General features: G+C 40.0%; 1 protein-coding gene across 6 annotated transcripts in view; it reads left to right on the top strand.

The window, feature by feature from the left end:
- Positions 1-25,067, top strand: part of RASGRP3 (RAS guanyl releasing protein 3) — a 108,161-nt gene that overhangs the window by 46,359 nt on the left and 36,735 nt on the right. For 4 of the 6 annotated variants that reach the window (XM_059405439.1, XM_059405440.1, XM_059405438.1 and 1 more), the window contains exons 2-6: positions 18,261-18,393; positions 21,194-21,388; positions 22,366-22,426; positions 23,671-23,738; positions 24,323-24,454. In XM_059405439.1, the coding sequence (XP_059261422.1) occupies positions 22,424-22,426; positions 23,671-23,738; positions 24,323-24,454 (203 nt within the window). In that variant the 5' untranslated portion in view covers positions 18,261-18,393; positions 21,194-21,388; positions 22,366-22,423. Of the gene's footprint in view, positions 1-18,260; positions 18,394-21,193; positions 21,389-22,365; positions 22,469-23,670; positions 23,739-24,322; positions 24,455-25,067 lie in introns of all 6 variants that reach the window. The other 2 variants (XM_059405442.1, XM_059405441.1) reach the window with 2 other exon arrangements.

Below are 25,067 nucleotides of genomic sequence, written 5' to 3'. Positions count from 1 at the left end.
GCCAGAAAGAGTCTCACGTGGACCGAAATTGGCCAGCACCTTGATCTTGGGCTTCCTAGCTTCTAGAACTCTAAGAAATTTCTGTTGTTTATGCCATCCAGTTTGTGATATCTTATTTTAGTGACTGGTGCAGACTAATATCAGTCTACTCTAGAAACTGCTGTGTCTTGTAAACTAGTTGTGCTTTGAAGGAGTAGGTATTGAGAAGGGGGACTCCCTAGGGAGCAACTTTTCTGCATGTGGAAGAACCAACTTGGCAGGAGGGGGAGGGCATGGTGGTTGTGTATGGGACCTGGGAGATCAGGGAAAGGACCAGCTGCCAGCACTATGCCTGGCTCTCCCTTTCTGTCCCTGGCTTCATGAGTCCACACTCACAGAGCAAAGTATGAAGGTCATGCTGAAGGCTGATGTGTTCTCAAGTTGGGTGTAGACTTCTTTCTAGGTTCTCCTTCATTTCACTGACAAGATTGTCCCTCTGAACCAAGGACCTCCTTGAATTTCTTTCAAGCATTTAATAAGAGGCAGGTCTCTCTCCAATTAAGATTAGAGCTACCTGAGGTGCCTGGGTGGCTCAGTGGGTTAAAGCCTCTGCCTTCAGCTCAGGTCATGATCCCAGGATCCTAGGATCAAACCCCACTTCGGGCTCTCTGCTCAGCGGGGAGCCTGCTTCCCCCTCTCTCTCTGCCTGCCTCTCTGCCTACTTGTGATCTCTGTCAAATAAATAGACAAAATCTTAAAAAAAAAAAAAAAAAAAAAAAAAAAAGGTTAGAGCTACCCAACCCAGAGACAAACCTCTGAGAACGTGGGAAGCATTTGCTGCTTAAAAATCCAGCCTTATCCCTCTTAAAAAGGCTGCCACTATCTGATGTGGGTAGAATTTGAGGGTGACGACAATAGGAACTGTAAACTATAGACTATTTGCTTCCAACCTGGGAAAGGAAGGGCAGAGTCTCAAAGCCTGGTGATGCCGTAGGAGTGAGTTTAGACTCGGGGAGGGGAATGTGTGCAGGTCTTTTCTGGAAGACTTTAAACAAGAAGTCAAAGTTTGAGTGACCAAAGTTAACCAACAAAATATGTGGGGTTTCATAGGACAGGAGCAAATGACAAGACAGGGTTTAGGATGCAAATATCAGAGCCAGAGAGCCAGAGAGCTCTTTGTGTCAGGACCATTTTGAGTTCCAAGGTTCCACCTTCTCAAGGTCACCGTTACCAACAAACACATCTCTGCCTAGCTCAGAAGTATCCAGAACTGTTTCAGATGCCCAGGACCCACCAACCAGGGATTTTAGCCTCTTACTAAAACCTCCTTTATCACATTAGACCCTTAAATGTAAATATATATATATATACATATATATATATATATATGTATATATATATATATTTTGGCCAAGGGAGATGATGGGATAGAAATCATATTAGTCAAGGAGCCAAATCCCCTTAAAATTAGACCGCTGAGCAGAAATTCTGTGACAGACAGCATTTCCTCCAAGTCTAAGTTCAAAACTGGCTTTCTTATACATACCCTTTTTATGTCCCATGGTCCCCAGGAAGAGGCTGGATTTTCTGAACGCTCACCATGGTGGCATATTTCCCTTTCTCCCATAAACTCACTCTTTAAACCTGGGTAAATTATGTTGACTTTTTGATTCTAGGGCTCTCCTTTATAAAGTGAGGGAGTTTACCTGGAAAATAAAAGGTCCCCCTGAAAAATAGAAATGTTGTCAGTCTCTCTTGTACCACAATCTCTTTCCCCATTAGAACTACAGAGTTTCTCTGAGTAGACCCAAAAAAGCACTATCAGAAGACTTGAATGAGCAAGCTGATGAAATCACGTGTTTAGAGACCAGTCCCTGCAGCTGCACTGACCAGTAAATAACCCTTCCCTGGTTTCTGGTTTCTCCTTTTAGAGCAATAAACAACAACAAAGGAAGAATACCAGCTCAACTTGTGTAGTCACTGGTTACCCAAGTGACTCATGATCTAAGTGGTGGGATTTATCCATAGGAAATTATCCTGAAAAGCCCACAGCGATGAGTACTTGCGGATTACCCAAATTTAACATGGAGGAGTAAGTTGTTAACAGTTGTAGTCAACATATCCAAAGCAACCCAGAGAGGAAGTGGGAGAGAGTGAAACTAGACACTCATTATAATGTGAGGAATCTAAAAATGTATTTGCCTCTAAGCATGAGTAGTTACATATTTTTTATATAAATATCCCAGTATACATTCTGTTTTCCCTTAGTCTTTCCAGAATCTACAGAGTAAAGTGTTGCAAGGGCATTTGCACCAAGTCCCATGCTCTTTGGGAATCATTAGTAGACATTTATTTTGTTTATTACGAGAGCTTTTCTCCAAAAGGAAAACACAGAAATCTGGGGGAATTGCAAAGCTTGGAGGTAACGTTGACATTTAAAAAAATATTATAAATGGAAATAAATAATAATATGTTAGCCAAAGCAAGCTTGACAAATGTTGTAGAAATCCTCAAACTTACTTTCTTGCTTGGGCACAAGGTGAAGTTTGTCTTGCAATTTGAACCTACTTTGTAAATGAAAATGTGCCAGAAGGCATAGTAGCTGGGATTCTTCTTTGTTTAATCCACGAATAGTAACATTGTTAAGATCTGCCCAGGGAAGAGTCCTCCTTTGCTTTCGCTGAGCATCTGTGATGTCAATTGGCAGCCTGATGTGTCTGAGGTTGGAGCTCAAAAATGCAAATGTCTGCAGGGCCAAGAAAATATTACAATGAGTGAAACTGCGGCGCCTGGGTGGCTCAGTCAGTTATGTGTCTGCCTTAGGCTCAGGTCATGATCCCAGGGTCCTGCTTCTCCCCCTCTCCCTCCTGCTCATGCTCTCTCTCTCTCAAATAAATAAATAAAATCTTTTAAAAAAATCTAGAAAACTGGATTTGTAAAAAGTGAGAGTCTGGACTTGTGCATGTTGCAAATAATGGAAAAATTCTGAATCTTTGTGAGAGCCAATTCTGTGTGGGCCTAATTAAAAAACAAACAAACAAACAAACAAAATCTGTGGGCTGGATCTCTGTCCAAGAGGTCACTGTTTTATAATTGTGGATGCTGAGTGAGGAAGAGACCTTATTTTGCACCATCTTTAATTTGGAGAAAAGAACTTGACTTGTGGTTCAGTATTTGTATGTCTTTAAATAAGCCTTCTCAGATAAAGAGAAAAACGTCAAAAAAGCATTTGAGGGGCGCCTGGGTGGCTCAGTGGGTTAAAGCCTCTGCTTTCAGCTCAGGTCATGGTCTCAGGGTTCTGGGATCGAGTCCCGCATCGGGCTCTCTGCTCGGCAGGGAACCTGCTTCCCTTCCTCTCTCTGCCTGTTTTTCTGCCTACTTGTGATCTCTGTCTGTCAAATAAATAAATAAAATCTTTAAAATAAAAAGAAAAGCATTTGAGAACAATAGAATATTTAAGCAGTACTTTTATATTTAATTTCTATGGCTTTAGAGCCGGTTTCTTAGATTTTTATAGAAAGTATGACTTTATGTTAGGACCCACAAGAACACCTATTCAAGATGTTGCTGATGTCACGTACATAGCATCTGTTCAGTCATTTTGCCACGAACATAGTTCTCAATTAAAAAAACTCACTGGGGTGATTCAGATCACTCAGTACTACAACGAGGATATGGATACTTGGAGACATCTAGACGACATAAACAATTTTCTAGTTTTTATAAAATGAATGTTTGGCACCGTGTAGACAGCACATTACTGAAATCAAGACTCCCTTATCCAAAAGCAAAACTGAATTTTGGGAAAAAATGACTAGAATGCCTGAGAACCAAAAACACTTTTATCAAACTCGAGCTCCCTTCACATTGCTTTAGATACTGAAGGTAACACAGTTTGGGTCTTGAGTATTCCTTTATATTTCATTAAGACACCTTTGAGATAGTCCAGTATTTTTTTTTCCCCAGTTACTGACCGTTTTATGGTAGCTTTTTCCCCCCTTTATCACCCAAACCAAATATTACTGATAGTAATAAGATAATGAGAGGTTTAAACATTTTCATTTGTACTTTTCTGTCATAAGAAGGCAATAAATAATCGTAATCAGCATTGCATTAAGTAGTGAGGAAGTATCTTTTCATCTCCATGTTTGCTAAATCCTTTCAGGTTGTATGTGATTAACAGTTGAAGCATGGTAAAATAGCTAAATAAATAAATACATGCTCTGGTTCCTGGACTAGAAATTAGAGCTTTTGAAAAAAAAAAAAAAGTCACTGAAAATGAGATATTGTGGTGAGATAAAGATTGGTGAGGGTTTAAAACTGTGTGAACACGGGGACTTGTGAAATCCCCACAAATTACCACAGAAGCTGATGATTCTAATTTTAGTGCCCAGCCTGGTTTCACTTACTATTTCAACTCTTCAACATCCTTATTGTGACTAGGAGATCCATCAGGAGAACCTTTGGTGGAAATGCCTTTGTGTGATTTCTCCCCTCAAGAATTGTTTTTATGGATATTAATAACCTAATATGCATTTATTCCCATGCTGGAGAAAAATGATGGCAATGTTAAAACTTGGATCCTCTTCATGACTCTTTGGTACACATGAAATACTACTGGGATTTCTATAGGAATCTACTGAAATATCCTCCTCTTTGATGTCTTTGGGGACCTGTATGTGTCTGTGTATCCCCTTCAGTACTTAAATGCTTGATAGATATTTCTTTAAAAAAATAGATTATAACTGGGGCGCCTGGGTGGCTCAGTGGGTTAAGCCGCTGCCTTCGGCTCAGGTCATGATCTCAGGGTCCTGGGATCGAGTCCCACATCGGGCTCTCTGCTCAGCAGGGAGCCTGCTTCCTTCTCTCTCTCTCTCTGCCTGCCTCTCAGTGTACTTGTAATTTCTCTCTGTCAAATAAATAAATAAAATCTTTTAAAAAAATAGATTATAACTGATCGATAAAAATACAAATAGTTGAGGGATGCCTTGATGGCTCAGTCATATAGTGTCTGCCTTCGACTCCAGTCATGATCCCAGGGTCCTGAGATTGAGTTCCACATTGAGCTCCTTGCTCAGTGGAGAGCCTTCTTCTCCCTCTGACTGCTGCTCCCCCTGCTTGTGCTTGCTCTCTGTCTCTCTGGCAAATAAATAAATAAATAATAAAATCTTTAATATATATATGTACTTTAGGTACATTAATTATATATACATATGTATAAGTAGGTGAATATTAATAGTTTGGATTGTATGTCTAGAGGCAGCTACTTTGTCCTCCCAAATAGTGAATATTACATAGTAAGAAGCTGATTTTGGATTCTTAATTTAAGGAAATGTGGGCCTAAGTCAGTTAGAAGAAATGGAATTTCAACTAGTTCTCATTTCATACCTCACATTCCTAGCCCGTGCTGCCTTTCCCCCAGTTTCTTTGTCTCTCTCTCTCTCTCATATTTCTTTCTTTCTTTTGCAAAATGACTATATGTAGGTAAAATTATGGGGCTTATAACTTCGAGAGAAATGATATAAATAGGAATCATTTATTCCTTAAGTAGAATGTCATCATTTACCTAGAAAAAAATAATAGTAGCTAACACTTATCAAGGGCATACTATGTTCCAGTTAATAAGCCCCTAACCTCTCTAGTAACTCATTTAATTCTTGGAACAACCCTACAACATAGATCCTATTACTATCCAAGTTTATAACTAAAGATACAGAGACACAGTAAGAATCCATAAAGTGCCCAAGGCCACATACTAAAAAGCACAAAAGTCAAATTTGGTCCCAGGGGTCTGGCTCTTGAGTCCAGACTCTTATTCAACCGTCCAGCTCTACTCAGAACTCATCAAGTGACTAAAACATGTGAAGCTTGTGCAAAGCCACAGAGAAGGGCTACATTGGATTCTATCACACAGACCTTCACAGTGGCTTTTAGTTCTGCTCCTTACAACATGGTCCTCCTGCTCTCCCCCCTCAAAGTTTGTTGAATGAAAGAATGAACACATAGATTCTTTAATTCCAGTTTTAAGAGCTCCCTATTCTGTTAGCATTCCTGCTTCTCCACCGTTCTCTGCCTTTTTCAGTGTCATTTTCTTTACATGTGGTTTCTCCTTTTCTCCACTCAGTGCAACCCCACTCATGCTTTAAGGCCACAGCCCAACTCTGTGAGTCAGAAGTTTTTACTTCTCTCGTGACTCTTTCATAATGCCCTGTATCGTCATTTCTGTTTATTTTGAACCCCCCCCCCCGCCTTCTTTAGATTCTAAGGCCTCTGAGATCACAATCTGTGCCTGATATAAGCTTGTACCTCTGCCATGGTGTTAATCACAGTGTCTGGCACAGAAATAAGTGTTTATTAAATAAATGATAAAATGACTGGAAGAAGTATTCAGTGTAATTTTATTCTCTGTAACATAAATCTGTAATAAAAATCTGGAAGCATGTCTTGAAATTCCATCAGGGGCAGTTAATATAAGAGGAGTAAATTCATTCAATTAAAAAAAATTCAAGACAAAAATAAGAGTAGAGGGGAAAAGTGGAAAAGAAACAAATTTGAAGTCTGCAGATCATGTGGGAAGAGTAAGGTGACGGAGCAAGATAAGCATATGCAGGTATCAGACACACTTCTGGGTCGAGAGCTAGAAAGACAAAGGACACTGTCTGGTTCTTAAGAAACTACTGGGGGGACAGAACCATTCAGTAACAAAAGTCACACAAAGACTCACTCAAGTCAGTACGTTGAGTGCCAAAAATCTGCCCAGAGGAGCTGGAAGGGAGGAGAAGAATTCAAGTGGGCATTTCAGAAGTGAGTATGTGGGACACCTGCAGGCTCAGTCAGTTAAGCGGCTGTCTTCGGCTCAGGTCATGATCCTGGGGCCCTGGGGTCTTGGGATCCTGAAGTTCCACATCAGGGTCCCCGCTCAGCAGGAAGTTTGCTTCTCCCTCTGCCTGTTCCCCCCTGCTTGTGCTCTCTTTCTCTCTCTTGCTTTTGCTGTCTTGTTCTCTCTCTGGCGAATAAATAAATAACATCTAAATTTAAATAAAAAGAGTATATGATTACCAAACAGACTTAGAGAGGGAAAGGAAAACATTCTAAAAAAAAGGAAAAAATATATCCAAAGCATGTTGTCCTGGTCAGGCCAGGCTCCTGTAACAAACATACCATACCCTGGGTGGTTTAAGCAATAAATTACCTTCATGAACTCATTACCTCCCAAAGGCCCCATCTCCAAAAGCCCAGGAGAAGCACTGGAGAGGAAGAGGGGTGAACCCGTCTAAGAAGCATTTGGGAGGTAGAAGAGCCGACTTGGGTATGGAGGATTAGTGCAAGAAGGCCCTGGGAGGTCTAGGAGGAGCCCCAAGTTTCTGGCATGGAGTACTGGGAGGTAGACGGAGCCACACATCCAGGAAGGAGAAACAGATACAGAAGTTTAGGAGGGTGAAGAGGACCTATTTTGTTAAGTAATCAAAAAATTTTAGTGGAAATAGAATCCACAGGCTTTTGGAATCTGCCCTTTTAAAGTGTTTAGCTTAGAGACGCCTGGGTGGCTCAGTCAGTTAAGCCGCTGCCGTTGTCTCAGGTCATGATCCTGGGGTCCTGGGAACAAGTCCCGCATCAGGCTCCTTGCTCAGCAGGGAGACTGCTTCTCTCTCCACTTCTGCCTGCCCTCTGCATGTTTGTGTGTACTCTCTCTCTCTCTCTCTCTGACAATTAAATAAATAAATAAAATCTTTAAAAAAAAAAAAAGCGTAGGGGCACTGGGGTAGCTCAGTGGGTTAAGCCTCTGCCTTTGGCTCAGGTCATGATCTTGGGGTCCTGGAATCGAGCCCCACATCGGGCTCTCTGCTCAGCAGGGAGCCTGCTTCCCCCCCACCCCCACTGTCTGCCTCTCTGCTTACTTGTGATCTCTCTCTCTCTGTCAAATAAATAAATAAAAATCTTTTTTAAAAAAGTGTATAGCTTAGTGATTTTTAGTCTGTTCACAAGTTTGTAGCACAACTGCTACTATCAAACTTCAGAACGTTTTCATCATCCCAAAAAGAAACCCTCAACTCATTGTAGTCACTCCTATGCCTCCTTTCCCTCAGCTCCTGGAAGCCACTAATTTACTTTCTGTCTCTATGAGTAGAGTCAAAGTCATGAGTATAGCCTATTCTGGGCTTTCATCTAAATAGAGCTCTATAACATATGGCTTTTTTTTTTTTTTTTGTCTGGCCTTTATCACTTAGCATCATTTTTTCAAGGTGTACCCATATTGTGGGATGTATCAGTTCCTTATGCTTTTTTATGGCTGAATAAAATTCCATTGTAGGGATATACTTTATTTTGTCCATCTCTTTATCAGTTCATGGAAATTTGGGTTGTTTTAACTTTTGGACTATTATGAATAATACTTTTGAACAGTTGTGTACAAGCTTTTGTGTGGACATATATTTTCAGTTCTTTCATGGATCTATCTACCTAGGAGTGAATTTGCTGAATCATAAGGCAACTCTATGTTGAAGTTTTTGAGGAACTTCCAAGTTGTTTTCCAAAGTGGCTGCATCATTTCATATCTCCACTAGCAATGTAAGATGGTTAGATATGAAAACCTATCCTCAAGTTAAATAAAACTTTCCTAAATGCACCCACTCCTAAGTGGCAGCCCCCACTCTTGGCCCTCTACTGTACACCTTGCAGCTGGCCTCAGTCTGATTTGGAGTTACTGACATGGAAGTGGTAGTTGAAGCCATGGTTGTGGGTGAGTTAACCATGGAGAGTCTGAGGTGAGAAGGAAAGTCCAGGCATAGATACCTGTGGGCCCCCAGCAGAAGGAGGGGAGTCTGTGTGTGACTGAGAAGGTGTGGCCAGAGGCACGGGAGGAAAACCAGGGAAGAGAAGACGTCAGGAAAATCACCCAAGGGAAGAATTTCAGGGGGAGTGTGGTAAAGAGGTAACACAAGGCTGCTGAGCCTTAGCATAAATGTGGGGACTCCACCAGAGTAGTTTTGGTCAAGTGTGGGAGTGGGAAGTGAGGGGAGAACTGGACAGAGCTTGATTTGGGTCATCAGAAGAGGGAATGAAATAAATCCAGCAAATTCTACTTGCCCTCAAGGATGGGAGAGATACGAGAGTTGGCCAATGGGGAGCTGGTATTCTTTGTTTCTGGTTTTGGCCAGACTTGGCCATCTTTACTCAAACTGCTAGCAGTTTAGCTCCAATTCATTAATTCTTCCTTTTTATAATGGGATCAACAAAACCCTTATTTCTAGTCCTTTGCCTTCTCCAACTCTTCAGTACTTACTTTATGATAAGGATCCATGTTCTCCCTTTCCCCCCCTCTTCCTGTGTGTCTCTAGATCCTCTAATAAACCCATCTGATTCATGTTTCTAGCAGTTACACAATTTCCGAAGAGTAATTTGGCATATGAACCAATTAGTTCCATCAACCTGTAAACTCCACGAGAATTCCAAAAGTTCTTTTTAGCATTTTGATAGATGCCCACCAAACTCCTTATCCTCTGTATGTAATGTGCTATTAATCCATGTATAATGTTGTTCTAGTAGGAAAATATACTCTAAATTCCAAATAACCACTTTACAAATATAGTTGGAAACATTTTGTAATTCTAGGACTTCCTTTTTTTTCCCATTGGGTTCTATGCTCTGAAAACCTTTTCTAAAAGAGCTTTTTTTGTTCTGATGAGGAAGACAGAGTAATATTGTTTCTCTCGTGTTAGGGATGATGAAAACAAGGCTTAAGGTAGTTAAATAGGGACCTAAGACACTACGGACGCTTGTTAGTCACTAATATTTTCTCTTTTGTTGCTATGTACAGGGATTTCTTTTCAGGAGTAAAGTGGAATTAGTTAATGCCTTAAATGAGAAGAAGGAGATATTACCACCTCTTGAGATTTGTTTTCCTTTTGAAGAAAGGAAGAAACACTTGCTGTAGGAAAAAGACATGAAATCAGAGAGAATGACAAAGTCATTAAGTGGAGTCTTCTAATTATGGCCTTCAGGCTCTATACATTTAACTGAGAGTACGGAAATAATCTTAAAAACATTTTTTGTTCCTACACTTCACTTTCAATTGTTTTCAGTAAAAGGTCTAGCCCCAAATCCCTGATTCAGAAGTATTTGAAAACTGGGACTTTACCATCCCACAAAAGAGTACCATGAATGAATTGGTTTCTAAATAGGATCAAAAGTTTTCATTTAGGGGCACCTGGGTGGCTCAGTGGGTTAGGCCTCTGCCTTCGGCTCAGGTTGTGATCCCAGGGTCCTGGGATCGAGCCCCGCATCGGGCTCTCTGCTCAGCGGGGAGCCTGCTTCCTCCTCTCTCTGCCTGCTTCTCTGCCTGCTTGTGATCTCTGTCTGTCTAATGAATAAATAAAAAATAAAATAAAATAAAAAAGTTTTCATTTAAATGATAACATGCACCATTTCACTTAAAAAGGAGGAAATCTAAGTCTTGCCATTTGCAATGACGTGACTGGAACTAGAGGGTATTATGCTAAGTGAAATAAGTCAGTTAGAGAAAGACAGTTATCATATGATCTCACATACACGGAATTAAGAAACAAAACAGAGGATCATACGGGAAGGGAGGGAAAAATAAAACAAGGTGAAATCAGAGAGGGAAAAAACCACGAGAGTCTCTTAATCATAGGAAACAAACTGAGGGTTGCTGGAGGGGAGGGGAGGGGCAGGGAGGGATGGGGTAGCCAGGTGATGGATATTGAGGAGGGCACTGGCTATCTGATAACACTGACTTTAACTTGTATTTTCCATTCTAGTTTTGTGACCCATAAAACTTAATATTCTCAGATGTCTCCTCTTTCAGGAAGCTTTCCCAGCTCTCTTTGGTTAAATTTTATCCCATTTTTGTACTCCCATAACACCCAGGGCTTGTTTCTCTGACACTGGACTTAATGGGCTCATTGTTTTATAATGACTGGTTTATGATCTGTAAACTGCAGTGGGATGTAGGATCCTAAATGAGCTCTTTACATCTCCAGCCCATATCATAGCACTTAATGCTTAGTAGATATTTAATAATCATTGGCTTTTTTTTCTCTCAACCAAACAAATGCCTTTCTGTGAGCATGGAAGTCAGTTTTTCATTATGTTAGTGTTTCTTGCTGCATTCCCATGAAACAAGTTTGAACTCAGGTTTTAAAATGCTTTTCTGGGGTGCCTGGGTGGTTCAGTCATTTGCCATCTGCCTTCAGCCCAGATCATGATCCTAGGATCCTGGGATCAAGTCCCACATCGAGCTCCCTGCTTACGGGGAAGCCTGCTTTTAGGGAAAAGAAGAAGAAGAAGAAGAAGAAGAAGAAGAAGAAGAAGAAGAAGAAATAAAATAAAATGCTTTCCTAGTGTTCTCAAAGATAAGCAGCTTCCACTCCCAGCACAGAACGGTGGTAGGTCAGAGAGAAAGAGTATACTGCAAGCTGTGCCTTCTGTTCACATTCTTTTTTTTCTTAGAGGCTTTCTGTATAGTATCTTCATTCTCTTAGAACCTCCTTTATGTAGACTCTAACTCCCAAGGTTGTCCTTTGGCCCCAGTGGGTGGATCCCTAAGAGTTTTATTTACTCATGCCAGTTACTGAAAATGTCTCCTTGCCCCTGGTGGGCACATAGACAATACCATGTTAGTGCTGGTACCAAGTACAGAATAGAAGTCAATAACCAGCTCAGACCTCATCCTGGAACCTGACTTCCTTGAAATTTTTTATAACAACTAAGTAACAAGGTAGAACTGTGCTTTATTTGTTGCTAGATTTCTGGGGAGAATACTGGCCTCCCAGAGTTCAATGGATTAAAGCATCAGCACAGTGATGGTACAGACAGCATTCAAAACAATGACCTTCTCCTCCTTCTCCTCCACCAACATCATAATCAAGCTCAGTCTGGAGTCAATGAATAAGGGGATGTGACTTCATTTCAGGGGATTTGGAACCAGGTCCTTCCCAAGCATTAGTGCCACAGACGAGATTCTTATGAATATAATGCTGAAGAAAACACTGGTCTTCACAAAAACTGTTTTCCCAAGGCTTAAAATTTTAACTTATAAGCTAAATATTTTCTAGTTCTGAATCTTATTTTGAGATTTTATTTATAATTTGAACACTAGAGTTGCTGTAGTAGGTCATAACCTTTCCATGGAGTTGAATGTGTTTTTCTGGAAACCATCAGATTGCAAATGTCTAATATGTGTGTATATCGGTTCTCCTCTGTGTTTAGCTTCAGCCTAATGCTAGGAAAATACCTCCTTGTTGGACTTTGGAATCTCATATTTATTCCTAGAGTTTCTTTAAGATTCTCATTTGTCATTCAACTCATGTCAGATAGCTGTAGATATGTCCGTTGGGTTGACAATAGTATATTTCAGTTAACCAAGAAAGAATAAATATAATGCAGCTTAACCTTGTTACTTAATTGTTAACCCAAACTACAACAGGGCCTTGTGGAATGAGCTCTGAGCTAGTTATTGACTTCCGTTCAGTATTTGGTACCAGTGAGTCCCTGAAATGCCAAGCTTGCTCTAATAATAATGGTTATTCATCTGCAGACAATAGAGCCAGTGATAGAATGCTTAGAAACGAAGCAGAGGCATAGTACACATTTGTTCTAGACAATGCTCAGAAATTGATCTAATAGGCAAGCCTTAACAACAGCTAAAATTTCTATTGGTAGTAAGAAAAATATAAATTTTCCAAGTCAGAGCTGGCTTTGTCACTAAGCTAGTCACATGATGGGACAAGTAACTTAACCTCCATAGGCCTTAATCTCCTCATCTATGAAATGGGGAAAATAATATTTTGCTTTGGGGATGTTATAAGATTTAAACATCATATAGCTAGTTTTCCCCAACATTATGTGTATCACATCACATGCCACGAACAAGTAGTATTTGAAGAAGATATTATTACTTTGTTTTCTAAAATACACACACACACACACATACACAAAATCCACAAGAATGTTGATTATTAATGCCCTACTGATTTAGGAAAAGCTCTTTGTAGGAGAAAAACAACAACAGTGAAAGCTTAAAACCCAGGAAAAACTCATTATCACATTAAGTAAACCTATCCAAGGCAAGAATAAAAAAAAATTACTCTAGAGTTGAGAAAATATTTTCCACAGCTACTCCGTATGTCATTGTTAAATAACCTTTGGGGATTTTGCTCCACTCTGTATAAATGTGGGATACTGGACTCTGGATACTGGGTCATCGTGATGGCCCACTTAAAATGTTATAACTTTGCTATAAGCAAATAAATAAACTCATTTCCTCAGTATGTACTATCCTGGTTGGTCTGTGATAGAATCAACATTGACAATAATGACAATGAGGCCATGACAAGAGTTACTGAATGGAGGAAATAAGGTAGAAAGAGCAATTCAAAGAACTAAGAGGCAATGTGGAAAGAAGTGAGAAGGAAAATCAAAGTTAAAACACCACCAATACAGGGTACCTGGGTGGCTCAGTGAGTTGGGCCTCTGCCTTCTCCTGTCATGATCTCGGGGTCTTAGGATCAAGCCCCGTGTAGGGCTTTCTGCTCAGCGGGGAGCCTGCTTCCCTCTCTTCCTCTGCCTGTTGCTCTGTCTATTTGTGATCTCTCTCTCTGTGTCAAATAAATAAATAAAATCTAAAAAAAAAAAAAAAAAAAACCACCAATACAGAAATAAGAATGCCAGGTATGAAGAATGAACTGAGAAGAAACAGTAATGTATCTTTTTATTTATGACCTTTTTTTAGAGGTAATGGATAATTAGGGCATTGGTGATTGGGGGGGGGGGGGGGGGGGGAGAAAGAAGTCCCCCCGGGGGAAAGGGAAAAGGGGGGGGGGGGGGGGGGGGGGGGGGGGGCAGAGAGAGACAGAAGTCCCCGCAGGGAAAGTGCAAGACAGGGGGATGGTGGCTGAGGCTGTAGCTTTGGAATGCAGTATCCTGGATCAAGACAAAGTGTGGGAGACAAATGACTTCTCCAATAGTGTCTGTCCTCTTCTTCACCATTTGAAACAAAGCTAGATGAAATGGAAGGGGCTCGTGTCCTTGTGATGAAACTACCTAGCAAATGCCAGCCATGCTTTAGCTCTGAGTTATGGAAACCACATGTGACTAGACCATAATGGCATTAACTCAGAATTGCCTGCTTCATAAAGAAGGAACTTGCTGTATAAGTTGTTCCAGAAAAGTTAAATGATTTCAGAAACATGGCATAAGTGAGTGATGTCACCCAGGGAACAGGGAACACTAAATTTCTTTCAAAACAAACTCCAGAAGAGAAACATCAGCCTTTTCAATGGAAATAATGGGAGATAGCCCAGTAATTCTGGTTTCTTCTGTGCTTTATAACATCTCCTGCATATTTTTTTCCCCTCTTGATAAACCTCAGACCTTCCAGCAGATGACCTTGTCTCCTTCTTTTTAGAGTAAATGAGTCATTAGACAGAAACTTCCTCAACTCCCTACTATCAAATGGACAGACCTACCTATACCTCTACCCATTTCCCACCTCTTTCCTCATGTTAAATTTAAAAAGGTGACCTGCTACCTTATCCAAGGTAAATCCCTCCACCTATAAAAGGGTACATCACCTCTGTCCTCTTGGGGACCTTATTATATAGATTAAATTCTTTTTCTCCTGTTCTTAAATTTTCCTTTCCACTGATTGTTAGCACTTAAATATGCTCAGGTGTCAATTCAGAAATCTGTAATAGTGTATCCAGAAGCTAAGTCAACATTTCCCTTTGGATATCTCAGACATCTCTAACTCAACACCTTTAAAAATGCACTCATCATTTGTCCAAAATGAACTTCCTTCTCCTTTCCCTTTTTCTCGTTTTTTCAGTCTCAGGGGAATGGCTTCATAGCCCAACCAAATGGTTTGCTAGAAACCTGGACATTATCCCTGATTCCTCCTTTCTGCTCAGTCCCCAAAGCCATTCAATCATCTAATCTTGTTGGATCTATCTTCAAATTATATCCTGTAACCAACCAGTCTTCTTCATCTCTATTGCCACATACTGGTTTAGATAACAATCATCTCTTGCCTAGATGGTCATAACTAACTACTAACGGGCTTCACGATCATCTGTGTACATCTCTACTCATCTCTTTTCCATACTGCAGCTGGAGGAATCTTTAAAAAGTCTAGATAGGATCATGCCACACTCTTACTCATCTTTGAAATCACGGTTTCCTATTGTCTTTCAGATAGAGTTCATACTTCTTCATATAGCTTACAGTACTGTTCATGAGCTTCTCCTATGAACTTCTGAGTCTCATGTCTCACCACATTCAGTACTTCAATCACTCTATGTCTTTCAGCTTTTCATTATTGCCATCTTCCTATCTACTCTTTGCCTAGCTAAAACTCCTTTGGCTCCTAGACTAAAGTAGTGCTCCTCCACTTCCTGGGATTCTTTATTGCAATAACTTGTTTAATTCTTTGCTAGAGTATCAGAATTATGTCTTTCTTGCAGGGTCACTTGACCCTGCAATTGTGCCACTGGGCATTTACACCAAAGATACAGATGTAGTGAAAAGAAGGGCCATATGTACCCCAATGTTCCTAGCAGCAATGTCCACAATTGCCAAACTGTGGAAAGAGCTGAGATGCCCTTCAACAGACAAATGGATAAAGAAGATGTGGTCGATATATACAGTGGAATATTACACAGCCATCAGAAAGGATGAATACCCAACTTTTGCATCAACATGGACAGAACTGGAGGAGATTATGCTGAGTGAAATAAGTTAAGCAGAGCAAGTCAATTTTCATATGGTTTCATTTACTTGTGGAGCATAAAGACTAACATGGGGGACATTAGCAGAAGGAAAGGAAATATGAATTGAGGGAAATCAGAGGGGGAGATGAAAAATGAGAGACTGGATTCTGGGAAACAAACTGAGGGTTATGAGGGGGAGGGGGGAGAGGGGATGGTGAGCCTGGTGGAGGGTATTAAGGAGGGCCCGTATTGCATGGAGCACTGGGTGTGGGTGTGGTGGATAAACAATGAATCTTGGAACATGAAAAAAATAAAATGAAGATGTTAAAAAAAAAAGAATTATGTCTTTCTTGCTCACCAATTTATCCTTCTCTCTGTTTGCTCCCAATCTCTTTTAGCAGCTACTCTGGTATCTTGCTTAGTATCTGGTTTCTAATAGATCCTCAGTATTTGTCAAATAACCTGATTTTTTTTCAGGGTTTTGCTATCATTTCTCTTACTGAACTTAATGGTCTTGATTCTCCCATGGAGTTTCAGAGAATATAATCACAGCACATTTCAGATCTCACGTCTGTGGTGAGAAAGGGAGATTAAGCTTGAACATGGCCAGAACAACAAATGCTATGTTAATCCTTAAGGCTTAAGGTTTGTAATCAAGCAGTCATTTTCACTAAGGACTTAGGCATTTAGAGACACCCCCCCCCCTTATCTCCATATGAGGGTCAAATGGCCGGTCTGAGTGCAGTGGTGTTTACAATTAATTGATCATATGAGGGTCAAAAAAAGCAAAGACATGTTTGTGGTTATTAATACATAAAGACAATATCTGCCATTAGGAGGAAAGAGTCTTTATGGGTTTTTGTTAGTTTTTTATTGCAATAGAGATAAAACTATAGACAAGACTACCTTTGGAAGTTCTAATAGGGCCAAAATCATTTCAAAACTGTTTATTGAATACTCACTAGATATAATATTTCACCTTATAAATCCTACAGTCCTGGAGCCAGGAGCAACCTTTGCTGTCATTCTGGCATGCTTCCTAGACACCATCTGGGAATTAAGCCTACAACATCTCTGATAGTCATTACTTTACTTTGGCTTGAGAACTTTCAAGAATGAGATTCCATTGCTGATGAGGCCACCTGCCCTACTCCTAAAAGCTCCAGTGTCACAATACTTTTTCTCCTTTTTCCTTCTCTAACTTAACATCTCTCTTCCTGTCACTTCAAACATATGTCTTCTACTTCACCTAAGTCCTCAACTTAGAAACCCTTAAATACTGGAAGGGAAGAGGTAGAGTGGGCAAAGAGAGAGAGCTTTCCTGAGCACCCAGTGTTTTAGAAGACATCCAGTGGATAGATTTTACATTACCTCTATAACTCCTTCAACAATCTAGCAAAGAAAGCAGGATTAATGACCTTGTAGTCGGTGGTAAGTAAGACTTTCCCCATTTGCTTATCTAATGTTGAAATCCAATCCAAGATTCTGAGTCAAGAGGCTGGGGTGCTAATTTATGTCGCTTAATGGACAGCTGCATAGAGTTGGCTCTTTTTACTATTTCTAAACTTGGGAGCATAGTTCTTATTGTCCTAGACAACCTCACGAGGATTTATTTGAAGATAGAGGCGTTCATGTTAGTGAAAGCCTTTTCGCTGCATGAATACATCATAGCCTTTGGAAATCACACCCAACAGAAATCTATTGCCCTTTGGAAGTGAGAACTTCTCTCTTAGAAGTAATTCAAGCCCTGGGGAAATTTGGCTTATGGTGTCCTTTTCAAACTTGCGAGAAAATGTGGATGCTGGGGAGCAATAATTTTCCTTGCAGCCAGAGAGTACCTATCAACACTAAAGCAAGTCCCAAACCATCGGGAGACTAAACAACCTGGACTAAAATAATATTGACATTCACGTTGAGACAGTCAGGAGTGATTTAGAGTTAGAGTTTGATGATCACCACAACAAACTATTCTGGAGATTTACTAACACTCCAAGGTCAGTGTTTGGAAATTCTTAAGGAGTACTCCAATAATAGAAGTATATTTGGACCAAAATAGTGTCTTACACTATGTGTATAAATTTCAATTTTGCCACACTTGCAGAATTGTAATAGGCTGAATTAAAGGAAAACGACTTGATTTTAAAAATAACATGTCACATGGGACGCCTGGGTGGCTCAGTTGGTGAAGCAGCTGCCTTCGGCTCAGGTCATGATCCCAGGGTCCTGGGATCGAGTCCCACATCAGGCTCCTTGCTCGGCAGGGAGCCTGCTTCTCCCTCTGCCTCTGCCTGCCTCTTTGTCTGCCTGTGCTCGCTCTCTCTCCCTCTGTTTCTGGCAAATAAATAAATAAAATCTTTTTAAAAAAATAAATAACATGTCACCAAATAACTATTTTGAATATTTTTCTTTTTAAATTGACTTTGTAGATGAAATTTAGACAAAATCTCAATACCACCTATAACTCAAGGGTTTTGGAAGTCCTTTAACACCACATGGATTCTTTTGGGCTTCTATTATTTAACTCTGTCTGGGGATTTCTTTATGTTCTTTTATCAGATTCTCCAAAGTACTTATAATTCAAGTTGGATAAACCGGTTCTGCTGACTGCATCCCCAGCACCTTTTCCAAGGATGATAACTGCCCTTACAATTTTTTCAGACCTGGAGATCTTTCAGTGTAAAGCCAGTAGGTAAGTATTTCTGTAAACCATTATAGGTGATGTAAGAAGCTTGACAAGATAAATATGCCTAGAAAAAACAAAAGAAAGGTGCTATGATATTAACAATCATGATGATGAGATGATGGGTAACATAATTTTCCTTCCTTTTTCCTTTCTGTCCTATTTTAAATGAAGAATATATATTGCTTTTATAATAAAGAAGCTTTACTGTTGAAAAAATCAGTTGTAGACACAATAATAGCCACACATCTGAAATGAGACCTCAACTACATGTACAGGTGACAGAATGCTAAGTAGAGGCACAGACACATCTCCTGACTGCAGAAACAGATTTTAACTGAGTAGTCTGGCCTACCTGGCTCTCAGGTGCTGGCTTTATTGCGGATCACAAATCTAACTCCAAACATGGTGACAGGTCTTTGGTATGAGGTTATGTCCAACGCCTTATGGAAAGGTAATAACTTCCTCAAGTAGATCAGCTGAATAATTTTGGTTTTGCCCTGAGAATCTAGTTTAGTTGATCTAAGCTCTTGGTTCTAAGTAATATATTTACTATCCAGTAACAAGAGTTAACAAGATAAAAAGTGTCTATACAGACATGAAGGAGAATCAAACCTGTCAGTTGTCCAATCTGGACTTTTAATGGGATTGGGAGAATTTATATTAGGGAAATAAGAGAATTGTTGCTCCCAAATGTCCTGGAAGAGATATCAAGTTCTTATTATGAATACAGAGAGATTCTATTAAGTCTAGAAAGCTGGCAGGAACTCCTGTTCCAGGCTGTTTACTAAAACAAACTAAAAAATTTATAGCATGCGTGCATACAAATATATACTTAAAAAGGCAAACTTTTTACACTTCCTTATTTTCTTCATTTCTTCATCCATCCATCCACTTCTTCATTAATTCATCAATTGCTTTTCTCAGTATCTTCTCTCTGAGGGACAAAATCTTTGGTGTTGGGGAGTCCACCAGAGCACAAAACACAAAAAAATCCCTGCATTCATAGAGTTTATGTTTATAGCACTAGAGAGATTTCAAAACAAATCTAGTAAAATATATAGTGTGTCATATGGGGATAACTGTTATGAAGAAAAATAAATCCAGGAGGTGAGGTAGGGCATGCTAAGTAGGAGGTGAGTGTGGGGAGAGAGGTCTTGTAGTTTTAAGTGGGGTGGTCAGGAAAGGTCTCACCGATAAGGTAACCTGGTGAAGAGATGTAAAAAGAGGTGGTCCCAGACATCTTTAGTATTTCCCTTTCACAAATCATTTGAGCAGCAGAAGTGGGAGAGCCCTGATCCAGTGTTTCTGTTATTTTTACCGCACATGTGAAATAATCTGACTTTTTATGCTTGGAGCATGGCACCTTCAGCACAAGAATATGGTTTTTACACAGAAATCATACATGGTAAAAAATTGTCCTTGGAGTTGTATGCCTAGTGTGCAGATCCACTCAAATATCACTGTTTGGTGGTCTGATTGAACTAACAAAACCATGTGCGTGGACGTTAGTTTTTTTCCCTATACGTTCATGTGTTTGCTTTCTGAAGTGGACTTTGAGCCTACTGAAGACGGGATTGGGACAATGATTTATTCATCTTGCCGGCCTCAGCGCTTAGCCCAGTGCCTGGTATTTGTCAGGTACTCAATGATTACTAGTTGAATAAATAAATTTTGAAAGCAAAATAGACATTGACTTCAAACAGTTTGTGAGATTAATGCCCAGTGGCCACATTTACCTATTAAACCACCCAACATTGATAACTTTGTTACATCATGATAACCTCTCTCTTCCCTAGGCCCTGTATAGACCTGTCACAGGGACTCTGTAAAATAAAATGGTGATGTTTCCAACAGCAATACTTTCAGTATGAGGAACTCTAAGAGGTTGTTTCTAATTCCCATTTTTCCCATGACAGTGCTGTAAAATAGGACCTCTGTCATACCCACACTTTTCTTCTACCTAGGTGACCGCTCATTCAGCTATGTCCTCTTTCTGACTAGGGGACAAAATTATGACAGCTTATGATATCCTTACTTGAGAGAGCAGTGAAAGGAGAGAAAGGAAAGTAAAAACTTTATTTTACAATGGAGTCCTGATTCTAGGCCTTACTAATTGTGTAGGTTTAGACCAGTTGCTGAATCTCTGCAAATCCCATGACCTCATCTGTAAACTGGGAATAATGATTACTTTTGTTAGTTAACTTTGTTATGAAGTATCATTGTGTTGGCCATAATGTTATTATTATGAAGGTCAAGTTAGATAATACACATAAGGCATTTGGTATGGCACCTGGTAGAGAATGTGTGTTCAGTTGGTTTTTGTTAATATTTTCACTACTACTATTAGTGTTACTATTAGAGAAATCAGGCAAATAAGATTTTTTAAATTAGTTGTTGAATGTTTATATGATCACAGCAGATGATGCATATCAATATATTTGCACTTTAAAATTTACCTCCTATATACTTGTAATAATATTAAGCCGAGTAACGTTTATAATGTTCTTGAATGGCTCTCTTATCACTTAAGAATATGAAGAAAGTGTAAGATACTGTATCCAGAAAATGTCAGCTGCAGAATGGAATGGTACCTCACAGAACACTCTGGTCGTTCTGGGGCGCCCTCCATGCGAAGGAACACTTCAGCAGGCATTTGACCATCATGGTGGTTGATGGACTTTCTCACTAGGAGACTTTTCTTCTAGAAAGATACAGTCATGGAAGCCCTTATCTTTTTATGTGGGAAAGTGATGCCTTAATGAGGTCTGAACTCTAGTCTGATAACTTCCGTTTCCTCTTTCTTTAGAGTCTTGAAGTATGACTGAGAACAGACACCATTAGTGGCACAAACCTTACCAAGTCACGTGATTATGGAGATGGTCTATTTGATGCTGAAAATGTATCTAGTTTTTTGACAGCGGCTAAATAACCATGGGGTCAAGTGGACTTGGAAAAGCAGCGACCTTAGATGAACTGTTGAGAACGTGCATTGAGATGTTTGGTATGAGCCCTTTCTCCCTTTGATGTACCTTGATACTCTCACTTCTCCCTAATCGGAATGCTATGGAACAGAATTCAGTCTCCATCTTTGGCATTTAAGTCCTTTTTGATGGACTCCAGTCTGCCTCCCCAGTAACACTGCCATGTGCATTTCCATGCCCATAGTTAATATGCCAGGCATCCTGTCCACTTTAATGTTTCTGGAATATTCCCTGCATCTTTCTACCTCTGTGCCTTCACTGAAATTCTACTTCAGGGCTCATCTCAGAAGCCGGTCAGATGTTCATTCTACCATTCCTAATCTCCACTGTCAGGAATGCTGATTGCTTCCTCCCACAGCTCTTTGTGACTTTCCCATGGTACTGTGATCGTTTCTCGGTCTTTCGACTCAGACAAGTAGCATAATCTGCTGTGTTCTACCTTTGCATGTATGTCTTATTTCTCCTAGTAGTTTACAGACTTTATAGCTGTATGCTTTCTAATGTTGTTTACATATCCACCTCAGCATTTCAGATTATTCTTTGCACAAACAGAGTCATAAAGTGGATGGTTTTTTAATTGTTTTTTAAGTTGATTGTTACAGGAAGAGTTAGACCAGAGTAGGGTGGCCAGATAAAATACAGGAGATCAATTAAATTTGAATTTCAGATAAAGTATATTTTTAGTGTAAGCATGTCCTAAATAATGCATGGGACATACTTGTACTAAAGAATTATCTGTGGTTTACCTTAATTTCGATTAACTAAGTGTCTTGTACTTCGGTTTGCCAAATCTGGTAATCCATCACCAGAGGGAGGGTGAACCCCGCCCCCCCCATCCATCCACTTGACTTGCAAGGAAGAGCCAGTGGAAGGAGGAGGAAAACAATCATTGGGTCTATGAGAAATTTTTGACACTGATGTTTCTCTACTGGTATTAGAAAAAGAGAAGAGTGCACTGTTGTCTCCACACCCCTCATTTTATTTTATTTTTTAACAGATGACAATGGAGAGCTGAATAATAGTTATTTGCCAAGAATAGTTCTACTGATGCACCGATGGTATTTATCTTCCACTGAATTGGCAGAAAAACTTCTCTGCATATATCTTTTCAACTACTGTGTAATTTTTACAATCATAAATCAAGTTCTGTATTTAGATAGAATGTCTAACAAAAGCCGGTAAATTAAGATGAATAAATAGTCTTTAGTCAGTGTTCCAGCTGTTTTGTGGATATATATAGATGTCTAGACAAGACATCTGGATGATGGACCAAACAGTTGACTATCCATCTGGATGTTTTGGCTCTACTGAAAAATAATCACTAGATACAAAATGAAACAGAAGCTGTAGGCTGACTGTTTCTAACTTGACTTAAACATTTCTGCTGTTAGTACAATGAAAGAATAGTCAACACTGATTCCAGACCTAATTTATTCCTTTTGGGATGATAAAATGATGGACGTAGAGGATACAGTTTAGACATATGAAAATGCCAGCCAAAATAACGCGATCTGGCTCAGGAACAAACAGCACCTGAATTTTCACATCTTCCCTTGATTACAAAACTCAAAGAACATTCTAGCAGTTTATTGGAATCTGTTCATTGATCATAATTTCAGATTTCCTTCGATATAATAGCAAAAACAAACAGGGGGGAAAAACCCTAGTTAGAGACTCCGTTCTATAATAAGGGCTTTAATAGTCTACCACCTTTGAACATAAAACAGTACTAAAAGGTGACTGAAAGCCAAATGACTCAAAATGACAAAACACTCTTAGATTTAAAAGGGGATTTTATTCTCAGAGATCTAATGTTGATTATGCAACCATTAATATTGGTTCCCACGGTCTCAGCCTGCTCCAAGCCTAGGGGACCTTGCAGATGACTGGGAAGCCTTATGGGGTAGGAGGAGCCTGAAAGGCAGAAGGTCTGATTATTAGGGCCATGTGGTCATCCTTCTGCTCATTGCAAGCTTCCTTCACTTCCTACGTCTCCCCTCCATCCTCCCAACAACCTCAGGGCCAGGGGGGATGTCTGAGAGGGTAAGAAGACATTCGCCTTGAACAGAGGTTCCTGAAAGTGAGCAAGATCCTAATCCCCAGGTCTCAATATTGAGGATTAGTGTGTAGGTGACGATTATTCATTGCTGACATCATCAGAGCCCATTCTCTCCCCATCTGAACGCCCACATAACCCAGATGTCCCCACTATGGCCTTTGTATTAGGAATTCATCTAAATTGGTCAGAGAGATGCAGGTGTGGGCAAAGGACCTTGGTGCAGGGATTTTTTTCTTTAACTAGTGCACGTATCAAGATGCCAGTGGAGAAACCTGTGATGAATTTCGGTTAAAGATCTGCTACTTCATGAGGTAAATATACATGTAACTGTCTTGCAGCGGATGGTTCTGGAATTGTTGACCATTTCTTTCCCCCCAGACAGTAGACCTAGTTTGGCAATAGAATTGACTCAGATTCCCACCCCCAACCCCACTTTACTGATTTTGTTTAAATTGGCCTTCCTCTGTTCCTGGGAGTAGAATTTATCTTTCTTTTAGAGATTAAGCAGTAGCACATGTGATTAGGGAATAAAACTAGCTCTTGGAAAGAGTAAATTCATTTTTTTTTCTATTTTCCCACCATATGCTTTCCCATCTAGTTGCCATGGGTTGGGAGAAGCGTTCAATTTCAGCTGTGTCTCAGCACTTAGGTGCAAGTCCAGATGTTCAGGACTTAGGGTCAGAAAGAGAGGCTCAGAGTGGGAGTGGTAGGCTTGGATCCTTAATTGAAGGTGGGAAGAGTGAGACTCTGTGTCATCGGTGGGGAATAAGAGATTGCTAATTTGGGTTACAGTCCTGGGTTCATTGTTAATTGTAATCTGGAAAATGATACAACATTATCCATAAAGATCTAGCTTGAAATCTTCTCTTCATCAAAACTACTTAATGCCTTTCAGGTACTGGATTCTCAAGTTTCCTGCAGAGTTTAACTTGGACCTTGGTTTGATCCGTATGACTGAAGAGTTTCGGGAAGTAGCTAGTCAACTAGGGTATGAAAAGCACATCAGCCTCATCGACATATCCAGCATGTAAGAGTGGCTCACGCTTCTTTCCAACACGATGAGCCCACTGTTGGGGGAGGGAGTGGTGTGGCCCCGCTGGTTAACTCAGTTATTAGGAACTCAGTGCTAATGAGACTGACATTTTATATCTACTATTAACTTGCCACAGAGAAAACTATTTAATGACTCTAAGTATGGTTATCCGTCTTGCAAAGATAAGCTCTTGTATTGTGGGCATTCATACTCTAGTCCATTTTCCTAGAATACTTCTTCAAGAATCTTGATCCAGGTGGCATTATCCAGGAATCATCAGGGATGTTGTTAAAAATAGAGATTATTCAGGTTCATTCCTAGTTAATCAGAATCTCCGGCAGTGAGGTCAGACCTCTGTCTTTATCACAAGCCTTTCAGATCATCCATATGTTGCTGAAGTGTGAGAACCAACTTCTAGTAGCTTTCATGTGCCTTAAATCACCATCCTATTTATTGATAATCTGACAAATTTATATACCTAACCCAAACCTCTCCCCTGTGATCCCAACCTCACTGGTCATAAGAAAGAGCAAGTAAGAAATTCTTGATGGATCAGTGCAAACCCACCCTGTCTGGAAAAACAACTCAAAGTTTCTGTTCTATTGGC

This window comes from Mustela nigripes, chromosome 7 (genome assembly GCF_022355385.1).
Source record: "Mustela nigripes isolate SB6536 chromosome 7, MUSNIG.SB6536, whole genome shotgun sequence".
NCBI lineage: Eukaryota > Metazoa > Chordata > Mammalia > Carnivora > Mustelidae > Mustela > Mustela nigripes.
Note: the sequence above shows the minus strand (reverse complement) of the source record. Positions and strands in the feature narration are given on the sequence as shown.